The following is a 12,117-nucleotide window of genomic DNA, read 5'->3' on the forward strand; positions in this document are numbered from 1 at the left end:
TAGGAGAGGCCACTTTACAAAGATCCACTTGGCTTCATGAGTCAGAACAAGGGGTCGGGAGCCAAGGGTGCTGACTGCAGTGAACAAAGGAAGTAGAGCATGTTCTTTAAGCTCAAATATTGGAGGGCAGGAGAGGGTGGTGGGAGGGAAATGGCCCTAGGGAAAACCTTTTCAAAGCTGTGATCCAAGTTCCATAGATCCAAAGGATGGACTGGAGCCTGCTCCAACAGGCTCAGGAGAGCCAGGCTGGGTTGATTGTTTTGTTGATTATCTGAACTTGCAGTGATGGAGAAAATATGTCCCATGCACCCCTTCGTTCTCCCTCCCCTTCCCCCCCCTGCCCAAGCACATTCATCAGCACATCATTACATTGATCTCTCTAACTCCTAGGAAAGTCCCTTATGGTGGGACCTTGGGTCAGCTTGCTATTTCTGAATCTCCCCACTGTCTTTCCTTTAATCTGAATTCTCCACTAAACCCCCTGAAGCCTGGAAAACCAAATATGAAACTGCAGTTCCCAGTCCCACGCACTGTAGCCCCCTCATCCTCAGCATTGGGGGGGGAATGAATGGATACACTTCTTGGAGTGGAAAATGCTTTAATCTCTGTGTTCTTTCTGCTTTGTGGCTGCTGGTGTGAGTTATTGGTGTGGCTAAAAGCAGATGATGCTAATAAGTGAGAGCTTGGTGTGACTCCCCACAAGGTGCTGTTCATGCAGGCACTTTCTGGCACCCAAGGCTTGCCTAGGCCCTTCTCTTGGTAGCTGGTAACTCTCCTGTCCCTGGGGCCACAGGCCTCTTGTGCCCCTCTGTCTGGAGTCTAGCTGCTTGGAGATTGTACCACCCAGAGCGCTGAGCTTCCCAGGATCTCCTCAGCTTCTTAATGACCATGTTTTCCTCTCTCCATCAGTTAACAATTAAGCCACTTGATAAAAAGGCAGAAGTTTTCAAGTTCTTTTCGTCACAGTTGAAGGTGAATAAGTTGGTAAGCTCTATTAAAGTCTTCTGTCGGTTACCTTATTTTAAAAAGGACAAAGGAACCAAAGCAAGCCAATGGGGGTGAAGTTGGGAGGTCTGTTACTGATAGAGCTTGAGGAACACTCTCCGAAGCAGTAGATGAGAAAAGGTCATGGGAGGTGTAAATATGGACAAGGAAAAAACAAAATCACTGCTTCATATGGCATGTCAGCAAGGCAGGACCAAGTGCCTTCTGCCCGAATTCTTCTGCTCTTCACTGATTTCACCAGTTTCTCTTCCCATGAGAAGATAAATAATAATTATTTGTGATGTGGAGTTTAGAACGCACCGGAGACCCTCAGAAGCAGTGGGGTAGTGGGGCATTATTTTTAAACTAGCCTCTTTCCAAACTTCAAGATCAGCTCAGCAACGATTGGGTTTGCTCCGGCACGTTGGGCCACTGAGAGCCTGTGGTCATTGCTGCTAGAGAGGCTGAGCCCAGAGGGTTCTGAGCCAGAGTCGGGCTAGAGCTGGGGGGGAAACTGAGTAGGGGGCATTCAGAGACAAAAGTGACAGAATTCAAGCCCTCAGTGAATTAACCATCGGTTGGGGGAAAGGATGTCAATAAGTGAGAAGTAAAGAGAGAGCAGAGATTCATTTCCAGGGTTTGGAAGCATTTGTAAGGGGAGGAGGTGGCCGCAGGAGTGCAGGAGCTGCCCCTGAGCTAAGCCTTGAGTGATGTCAGCTTCAGACTAGGGGGGCCTCTGAGGGAGGTCTGGGGCCTCTTTCAGTTCTAGGTTTATGGTCCCAGGTTCCTCTTGAGTCCCATTACAGAAGCAGAAGTAAGGAGGGAGTACATGGGACACAGCCTGGATAAAGTCTCAGAAATGAGAAATGAAATGGGGTTGGGACACAGCGAGTAGACTCCTGTGGCTGGTTTAGAAGGTGCTGAAGGGCAGACTCCAGAAGCAGAGGCCAAAAGCTTGTGGAGGCCCAGCATGGCCGTGGTGTGGAGAATGCCTTGAAGAGGCAGGGGCTCCCTTAGGCTGCTGATGGAGGGAAACCTCCAATCAGAGGAAACTCTTGTCTTGGTAGATCCTACAGCTGTGCATTGGAAATCATGACCTGTTCATGAAGAGGAGAAGAGTGGATTCCATTGAGATTCAGCAGATGAAAGCTCAAGCCAAGGAAGAGAAAGCCCGAAAGAAAGTGGGTTGCATTCATTGTTCATGGGTAGAAGGGTGGGTTTACCTCTGATGGCTCCTTCCCCACGGGTTTCTCCTCTGGAGGTTGGAGGAGATGGGATGCGTTTTTTCAGGAGAGTATCCCTGAAGTGTTAACTCTCCCATGCTTAGAAACACATCCAACCTGCAGTTAGCCCCGGTGCTTACCCTCCCACCTGTCATTGCTCAGTAAAATGTACGGTGGCCTCTGGCCTGAGAACGTGGGGGGCGCTGCAACTGGGGGCTGGTGCAGCTCCCCTAATGCTCCCTAATCTCGCAGCTCTCCATGGGGGAAGTGGGTTCTTTTCCCATCCAGTCTGCTCTTACCAGTGTTCAACATTGGCCCGTCCAGGTCCTAATTGTGGCACAGACATGGCGTCATGTGGGCAGCTGTGATAGGCTTAGCTTACAAAACCCATCAAGTGCAAACAGTTGAGCCCAAATTCGACTTTTTCCACCTTCGGTTTAGTTCCAGCCCAGGAATAAAGGTGTGTGTGTGGGTGGAGGCGGACATGGACTCTGCAGACGGCACGTTGCCCTTCATTTGTTTTCCAGATGGAGCATCAGAGGCTGGCCAGGGAGAAGCAGCTCAGGGAAGAGGCCGAGAGAGCCAAAGAGGAGCTGGAAAGGCGACTGTTTCAGCTGGAAGCTGAGGCCCGACAAGCCAGTGAGGCCTTGGTGAGTATGCCCGGGATGCCTGCGGGTCGCCAGGCCACTCCTTCCCCTCAAAAAACTAAGTCCAACACTGAGGGCCCTGACCTTGTCTGGCTTTGAAAATCCCCTGCCCTGTCCTTGTGGCTTCCCCTTTGTCCTGGGCCCTCCCCGGAGCTAAGCCCAGTGCCCACTCCCCCAGATCCACTCCAAAGAGACAGCAGAGCTGCTGGCAGAGAAGGCGCAGATTGCTGAGGAGGAAGCCAAGCTGCTGGCCCAGAATGCCGCCGAGGCCGAGCAGGAGCGCCAGCGGCTGGAGGTCACCGCCCTGAAAACCAAGGAAGAGAAGCGGCTGATGGAGCAGAAAGTGAGGGAAGCAGAACTGCTAGCGGCCAAGCTGGTCAAGGAGTCAGACCTGAGGTGAGGGAGTGCTGACCTCGGGCATCTCCACTCCTGGGGGTCCGGTTTTCGGCCTCCATCCCTGCGCCAGACACCAGTCACCAGTCGCTGACATTCTTATTGTGGGTGAGCACTTCAAAGCACAGTCTACCCATGCGCTTATTTCATTGTCACAGCAGCCCTGGGTAATAGGTCTCACCGAGTCACTGGGAGGTGTCACTAAGTCACTGGGGGGGTCTTGCTGAGTCACTGGGGGGTCTCACTAAGTCCATTGGGCAGATGAAGACAGGAAGTCTCAGAGACACCAACAAATGGTGGAGGGGGGATCTGGATTCCGAGTTCTCTACTTCTACATCCAGAGTGCTTTCCCCAAGGCCACACCAGGAGCAGCAGGAGGTAAGTATAGGGGCACAAGAATCGCCTTCTCTAGGGCTTTTTGGCTCCTATTCACTACATTTGCCTGAAAGTGCCTGTTCCAACTGATCTTAATATTTGCAAACACTTTTGTAATAAAAACTCCATAGTGCACATTCTAGGACTTGTCTTCCCAGTTCCCCCAAGCTCCAGTGCGTCAGGTTGCCAGAGCGTGGCCACTTCTGAGGGTCCTGGGGGTCATTCTGAGAGCTTGGCGGGGTGGTGGGCGGTGGCTGTGGTTTTCTAGTGCTGTAGCTCATGAGCCCCCATTGGATTATGGATTATCCATTGATATAAAATAGCCAGCCAGACTTAGTCATCTTTTAGAAATAGGTATTGGCTAGAGGCAGATCAGGAGTTTGTACACAATATTTCTTCAAACAAAGGGCCTGGTGTCCCACAAGTACATGTAGAGTCCAGGTGAAAGTGGGCTGTATCTAGAACACCTGGGACCAAGTGGCTAAAAAGCTGGGTTCCTGTCAGTCCTTTTTCTGGAAGTCCTTTCTGTCTGACTTTTGGGGCCCTCATGAAGGTGCCCTTGTGGGTGGCACAGTTGTCTGTGAGGCCTGGGGCTCTTGGGAGTTGCGCTGCCTTTCCCCAGGATGTTTAATTTATCTGACCTTTCCATGAGATGCCATTCTGGGATGGGAGGGGGGAGTCCCAGTCCGCTAGCCTGCCTTCCTCTGGTCAGACTGGGCAGAGACGGAGCTCTTCAGGGCCCGCCCAGTGATTCCTCTCAGCTGCTTGGCTGGGGCCTGGTCGGCCGCTTGAATATCTGGGTTCTTAGCTGGTCTCCATTCTGGGGATGTCCCCAGGGGTCTCTTCAGCCACTTCCAGTGTGAGTGTAGCTTCTCCTCCTGTCTCACCTCATCCAGTGGGTTTTATGGCCTCTAGATTTTGGTTGATGGATTTACCAGGGTCCTGATCAAGCATTTAATTAAGTGGATGAGATGCTCACTTGATCCAGAAGAATGGTTTGTAAACTGAGGGCTGGGAGCATCAGTAGCCTGGATGTTAGTGTTCTCTGGGGCCAACTGGACATGGTTGTGCAGGAAGTGGGTGAAGAGTCCCCCTTGTGGCCAGTAGCATTATCGAAAGGCTGGCTGGATAGCCTTAGAGGTAGAGCTTTTGGTTGAACAAACAAATGGGACTTTTTGGGTGTCTAATGATGCCCCAGGTAGAGATTAAAGCCATGATCCAAGGAGACTGGACAGTAGCCGTTCAGTGTGGTGTCCCGGAAAGAGCCGTGGATTTGAGGTTAGAGGATCTGGGCCAAATCCGGGCTTTCTCACTTATTGTCTACGTCATTCATGTGACTTTCACATCATGGGGCCTCAGTTTCTCAGTATTGTCAAGGTTTTTTGTGGGTCTTTATGACCTTTGAAGTTCCTTGGCACTCTATAAAGTTCTGTGATTTTTATTAGCTGACATAGCTAGGATATTTTAGAGTTTTAATATGGTTTGATCAGATTTTAAAGACAGTGAGTTCATTAAAATATTGGCGTTTTCAGAAAGCTTCAGTGGTCTACAACTGATAAGAGACGAGATGGGTCTGCTAGGTGTTTAGGTGAGCAGAGCCCTGGTGACTGGATAAGTGTGGGAGAATTTTTAAAGAGACTGCAGAGCCAAGTGAGGACGAAGGAGGGAGGCCTCGGGAAGTCTGTGCTGCATTAGTTTTGTTTGGAGGCAGTTCTCTAAGTTTGAATAGGGCCTTCTTGCACACGCCTAGGCCTCCCACTCTCCTGGCATGAGCCCTTATGGGATGGAAGCGTACGTAGCTCTAAGGTGGAAAGCCTGGAGGATGGCCCGGCTTCACCTGAGGGATGTTTTGTCTGACAGAACCAAGGAAACGGAATACCTGAAGCAGGACCTGAGCGAGGCCAGAGAAGCTGAGCGCCGGGCCAAGCAGCGGCTCCTGGACGTCACCCGTCCCTCTCATCCTGTGAGTGGGCTCGTGGGTACTCAGTGAGACGGTGGGCAGCAGTGTGTTGTGAGAGCTCAAAACATGAGGCGATGCCTTAGCCCAGATGAGAAAGAAAGCCTTGATTGATCAGTCATTGATTGTTCTCTATGCTCAGGGATCCAGGAGGAGGCAAAAGACAGCCCTTCCCTCAAAGAGCTCACAGTCTTGTGGGGGGACAACACAACACACAAAGCAAGCCAGTTGCAGAAGTGGAAAATCATTAAAAGAAGGGAGGCACGGGGATTCAGAGGGTTTGGAGGACGCCTCCCAGGCAGTTAGCTATTTCATAAATTTGCCTGGTCCTGAGAACTAATAGCGACCTTAATGATGTGTTATTTAGCTGACATTAGAGACAGACTCTGTGCACATCCTACCCAGCACTCTAGGCACACAAAGCAAAAGATGCCATTTTTTGTCCTTAAGGAGGTCTTTATTCTCCCTCGGAAACTTCAGCATTCACTGTCCATATTCTTATTTCTTGAAGGAAGAGAAGGCTGGCTGGTGGATTGGGCCCCAGTTTGAGACTCTATTTCTGCCAATGATTCATTCTGGGATCTTAGGAAAATCACAAGTCCTCTCCATGCGTATTTAAGCTCTTTCTGAGTTTTTAAAGCAGCCGATGTGTTTTAAGTACATCAAACTCCTCTGATGGCTGAAAAATGGAGCTCTTTTTCTTCTTTTACAGCACATACACAGGTACCCTCAACCTTCCCCTATTGGGAGTGGAGATCTTGGAGTCGAAAAAGGATGTACGAGATTTGATTTAAAGGATATTGACCTGAAGAGACTATCCTTGGAGATAGAAAGGGAAAGGTCGGTACTGCCTCTGAACATCAGCTTTAGCAAATACATATAGATATGTGTATATACATATCACAATAATACATTATATACACACACACACATGCACACACACACACACATATATATTATATTTATTATAATATATATAATATATTTATATATAAATTTCATTTATATAAAATGAAATGCTACCTGAAGGAGCTTTGTTGGTCTTGACAGAATGAATTCACAATCCCCAGGTCTTCCTGTTTGGTCCTTGTGTTCACTCTCTAGATTTGTATGCCTGGTTCTATGACTGAATAGCCTGTTTGTTAGTGTTTCTCTTTGTGTTTGGGTAAGAAAGTGCAGTGGAGAGGTTGGAAGCTCTGAAACCATTCCTCCGTACAACGAGTCTCTGACAGTTAACTTTCATTCCTTAGCATGAGAGAGAATTCAGACGTCAGTGTCAGTTGGCATATGTATTTAAGTAACAAAATTCTGGTTATTGAACTAGAACTTGGAATCTGGTTTGCTTTATTGTAGAAGCATCTGATAAAATCTAAAAAGGAGAGCCTTTCCACAGGACAATAGAGTCCTGACTCCTTCTATAAGAAGCTCATTAAATTACAGTAAATCTTTAAATCTTTTCAGTCGTATCTGACTCTCTGTAACTCCACTTTGAGTTTTCTTGGAAAAGATACTGAATACTTCTCCAGCTCATTTGACTGATGAGGAAACTGAGGCAAATTAGAGTGAAGTGACTTGCCCAGGGTCACACAGCTAGGAAGTGAACTTGATTCTAGGCTTTCCGCTCTATCCACTGCATGATTTAGCTGCCCTGGTGGGCAGCTGAAGTGCTATCCAAAGAGGAATGGAAATGATTCTAGGAGATGTAGACCTCACAAATTTTTGTGACCAGAGTAACGACAGTGGAGGACTTCTCTTCTTGTCTCTTGAGGGCTCTTGAGAACAGCTTCTTCACTTGAGTGAAGCAAAGGCTTGGAAAAAACAAGAAGAAAGTGGATTCACATTGGCAAGATATCATTGAAAAAATTTTGGTCAGTTAGTCACCAAACGCAGATTATGTGGCTAAATGCCAGGCTCTGGGTTAAGTGCTGGGGATCCAGAGACAAAAAGGGAAAAGTCATTGTCTTCAAGGGCATCTACTGTAGTGGAGAAGGCATGTATATACAAAGAATCATAGGTTCAGAGTTCAGAGGACCCTGGGCCGGGTAGTCCAACTCTTGTATTTCACAGATGGAGAATTGAGATTGAAGTGATTCGTCTCGAACTATTAAATATTGGAGGCCTTCAAGCCCAACACGCTGGCCACTGCACCATGCTGATACTCAGCAGAGTATCTAATTCTAAAAGTATCGAATCAGTATTAGTAAATTAGTAATCAGAAACTAAAAGTATCTAATCAGCAGTATTGGGAAATAGTGTTTCCTAGATGCTGGGCGGGAGGAATCTCTTCATGGAGAGGTGAGGAGGGAGAGCATCCTGGACATCTGGGACAGCCTGGGCAATGGCACTAAAGTGGCAATCAGAGCACCTTGGGCACAGGACAGCAAATCTGCCAGTGCGGTTGGGTTTTGGCATGCAAGGAAAGTGATTAAGCTAGAAGTTGACTGGATGGGTAGGAAGGTGAACATGTGTGTGAAGAGATTAAATGAGATTTAAATGTCAGAGGAATTTTTATTTGGACCCACTAGTAGGGACCCACTAGAAAGAGTGACATGGTCAGGCTGGTGGTTTAGGACAATCTCTTTGGGGGCTTGTGGAGGATGGATTTTAGTAGGGAGAAACTTGAAGCGGGGAACACGCAAAGAGGTTGCCCGTGGTGATGGTCTAGGCCAGAGTGATGAGGAATTAATCAAGAGTGGTGAATGTGTGAGTGGAGAGAAAGGTAGGGGTGAAATTTTGAGGCTCTAGAGATGTGAGACTCTAACATATTGGAGATGTGGAGTGAGTGGGATGAGTGGGAGTGAGGAATTGAAAATGATTCTAAGATTGTGAACCTGGGGGCTGCAAGAATGGTATGGTAGTACCCTCAGTAGAAATAGGTAGGGTTGGCAAAGGGGTGGGTTTCATGGGGAGATTTTTGCTGTAGTCTGGATCTGGTCTAGTGCTTCCGGTTTTGAACTTGAAATGAGACATTCATAGACCAACTTAGCAGTTAGCTTAGGTGGATAATAAAGTTATAGCATAGAAAGCATGCAGAACTATTCCAGGAGAGGGAAGCTTCTCTGACTCTGGATTGGTTGCGCTGCCGCCATTCTACCCTGATGGTTGGCTGCTCTTGCCTCCTCCATAAATAGGAATGATTAAGAGGCAGAAGGTGCTGGAATTAAGAAGGAATGGGGGAGGCTTCCTATAGAAGACAGGATTTTAAACAAGATATAAAGGAAGCCAGAGAGATCAGTAGTTAACAGAGGAGGGAGAATGCTCCTGGCATGAGGGACAGCCAGAGAAAATGGGAATCATTTTGATAGAGGTGCTAATTGGGAATTGATGTGGTTACTGAATGAGTGTAGAGGGAAAAGAAAAAGACCTCAGCACACTCACAGTTAATGGGTGGCTATGGATGATGAATCAGTCAGAGAAAGAGAGAACAACAGGCAGGGAGAGGAGAACCAGGAGATGGCAAAGTTATAACAGCCCGTGGAGGAGGGCGAATCCTGGAATAGAAGGTGATCGGCAGGATCCAGTGGTGCAGAGGGGGTAGGGAGTCTGAGGAGTGAGAAAGGGTCCTTAGATTTGATAATTAATCCAGAGACCACTGGTAGTTTCGAAGAGGACATTTTCAAGTTAGTTATGAGAGAAGAAACCAAAGAACTGGGGATTAGGAAAAGGGAGGAGGAGTTTGGCAGAGAAAGGAAGGAAGCTTTGTCTATGACCAACTCACCCAAAACAAACATTAACACAAACAAAAACAATCCATACACTTGGGTGTGATTCATTAATCGGAATCCAAATGCCATAGCCAGAAATCATTTACAGTTGAGCACAAGCTCCAAATCGTTAACACTATCATTAAAAATGTAATGTCAGCCTCGTTCATTAGAAGGCTAATGCACCTGCTTAGTTGCTCAGGAGCAAGCAGATAACAGATCTGGTAGGTGATCAGTGAGTATGACCGCCGGGTCACCTGCCCTTCCTTCTATGTTTTTCAGGTTAGATTATTTGGAAAAGAGTAAAAATTTTGAATATCGATTAAAAGAACTGAAATCTGAAATACATGCCCTGAAACTTGAGGAAAAACAAAAGGGACCAATCTCTCATTGGAATGAAGTCTTTGGCTCACTAGACCTCACCTTAAGAAAGGTATGTAAGGAGAAGCAAACCAGTAACGTACTAGACAAAAAGTGGTTGCTTAAGGTATGACTTTGCTGTCTAAGTCCAGTCGTTCCTTGCCCTCTTTACTTATCCCCAACATCTTCTCCTCTTCTCATTTCTGACCTTCCCTTTAACTGGTCTCCTTTCCCTTCCCTTAGTTTCCCTGCAGCCTATTCTAAGTAGCCTCTCTGAGTTTGATTTGTGATTTCATCTGTGTAAGGACCTTTTCTTTTTTTAATTTTTTCTTTTCTTTTTTTTTTTCTGAGGCTGGGGTTAAGTGACTTGCCCAGGGTCACACAGCTATTAAGTGTTAAGTGTCTGAGACCAAATTTGAACTCAGGTCCTCCTGAATTCAAGGCTGGTGCTCTCTCCACTGCGCCCCCTAGCTGCCCCAGACCTTTTCTTTTTTTAAAGAGCATTAGTGACTGTTTCATAATTTATAGTTTAAGGAATTGTTTGGGGCATTAAGAGGTTGTCTATTTCTTTCCTGGGAACACACAATCCATATATGTCAGAGACAGGACTTGAAACCAGGTTTAGGAAGACTTGAGAAATATTTTTTAAGCTATCCCATGTTCTTCTTTTCATTTTCTTTTATCTCATAATTCTTGTTTATTATGTTGTAGCCTTTTTTGTTTGTCATTTTTTGGGGAACCAGTCTTTTTCCATCTCTGTGAAATTACTTTTTTTCTTTTTAAATCTTTTTTGTTACTTTTATAAGTTGTCATTATTTTTGAGGTAACATAAGGAAGCTAGTTCAAAAAATGGTCACTATTTTGTTGGAAGACAAAGAAAAGATCCTTCCATTCCATGGACACCAGGGAATCGCCAAATAAAAATTCTCACCAATGATGTTGACCTTAAATGCTGGGTTTTAAAAACCTGTGTGTGAAGAGGACCTCTTCTGTGGGTAAATCAAGGCTGGATGGGCCAGGCATTCCATTTAATCTCCTGGGAAAGAAGAATCAGGAAGATGGAGGCTGTCATCCAGCCAGAGATGGGTCCTATTGAGTATCCCTGCTCTGACTTCTCCAAACCTTGGTTTCCTCCTTGGTGAAATGAGGCTATTAAGCCTCATGAGGCTGTTGTTATGATCCCATGAGAGCCAGAGCATGCAAAATGCCCCATGGTCCTAATAGTGCCGTGTTGGTGCAAGTTGTTAGTAGTTATAAGAGTGATTTAGTGGGCATGTCCTCTTTCTCCAGGGGTCTTTCCCCTTAGGCCCTGCTAACAGCCTTTAACTGCCAGCATATTGATGAGAATCAATTAATAAAAATGCTGTTAGATCCCTTTTATGTCCTATCTATCTCCTTATTGCACTTTCAATTTCAGGAGTGAATGCATTAATATAATGTGGCTCAGCTGGTTCTAAGTCAAGTTCTTTAAAGAACTTTTTTTAGTAAACTTTTTCTCAACGGCTTTCCTACTGCTTTGTGACTTGGTGCTATTTATGGTCGTCTTCAGTAACTTATTTATTTTGACATTAGATTTACTCATCTCAATCTTTCCACTCATCACTCCAATTCCCTTGCTGGTTGTGAAGGAGCTTTGGCTTATTCCATTTTTGACCTGGGCTGGTTCACCCTTTTTTAAGCAGGCAGGGGTCCTTCCATTCTCAGAACTTCTGAGCTGCAGAGATCTTCGAGCTTCACCTTCCCAGGGAAGGACTCCAGGCCTTTGACACCTGTGGGTCCCACTGATATATATATATATATATATATATATATATATATATATATATATATTTAATATTTTTTATTTGAAAACTGTTAAATATTTAATAAGGTATACTTTGTTATAGAACAGACAATAATGTTTACTATAATAGTGAACTCATTTAAAATTCTTTTTTTGGATTGTGTTTGGTAGGGTTAACAATTTAAAAATATAATTTTTTTCAAAACATGTATACATAATTTTCTTTTTTAAAAAATTTTAGTATTTTTATTTACCAGATATATGTATAGGTAATTTTACAACATTGACAATTGCCAAACCTTTTGTTCTAATTTTTCCCCTCTTCCCCCTCCCCCAGATGGCAGGTTGACCAATACATGTTAAATATGTTCTGATTTTTTTTAAAAGAGCTGGCAAATTGTTGACAGGGGAAGAACCCTGTGGAAGGTTAATTAACTCTTTGAAGACTGCAATGGTCTCATTTTTGTCTTTGTTCCCCCACACCTAACACCTAGGCCCTGATGGACAGGCTGAGGGTGTTTCTGAAGTACAAGTGATCACAACAATGAAGGAGTTCTTTTATTGTGATCATTTTTACTTCAGTTAAAGTAGTCTGAGCAGTGTTGATAGTAAGAATCAACAGCTTGACTTTTGCCAGTTTCATTTTCTTTTCTTTTCTTTTTCTTTCTTTTTTTTTTTTTTTTTGAGTCCA

At 45.4% G+C, this 12,117-nt stretch overlaps 1 protein-coding gene across 1 annotated transcript in view; it reads left to right on the forward strand.

Annotated features, from left to right (window-relative positions):
- Window positions 1-12,117, forward strand: part of LOC141540233 (merlin-like) — a 51,226-nt gene that overhangs the window by 32,367 nt on the left and 6,742 nt on the right. Inside the window, exons 10-16 of the mRNA XM_074263985.1 lie at window positions 910-984; window positions 2,052-2,165; window positions 2,735-2,857; window positions 3,033-3,250; window positions 5,483-5,585; window positions 6,292-6,419; window positions 9,566-9,716. Of these exons, the coding sequence (XP_074120086.1) occupies window positions 910-984; window positions 2,052-2,165; window positions 2,735-2,857; window positions 3,033-3,250; window positions 5,483-5,585; window positions 6,292-6,419; window positions 9,566-9,716 (912 nt within the window). The remainder of the gene's footprint in view (window positions 1-909; window positions 985-2,051; window positions 2,166-2,734; window positions 2,858-3,032; window positions 3,251-5,482; window positions 5,586-6,291; window positions 6,420-9,565; window positions 9,717-12,117) is intronic.

This window comes from Sminthopsis crassicaudata, chromosome 4 (genome assembly GCF_048593235.1).
Source record: "Sminthopsis crassicaudata isolate SCR6 chromosome 4, ASM4859323v1, whole genome shotgun sequence".
In the NCBI taxonomy this organism is placed as follows: Eukaryota; Metazoa; Chordata; class Mammalia; order Dasyuromorphia; family Dasyuridae; genus Sminthopsis; species Sminthopsis crassicaudata.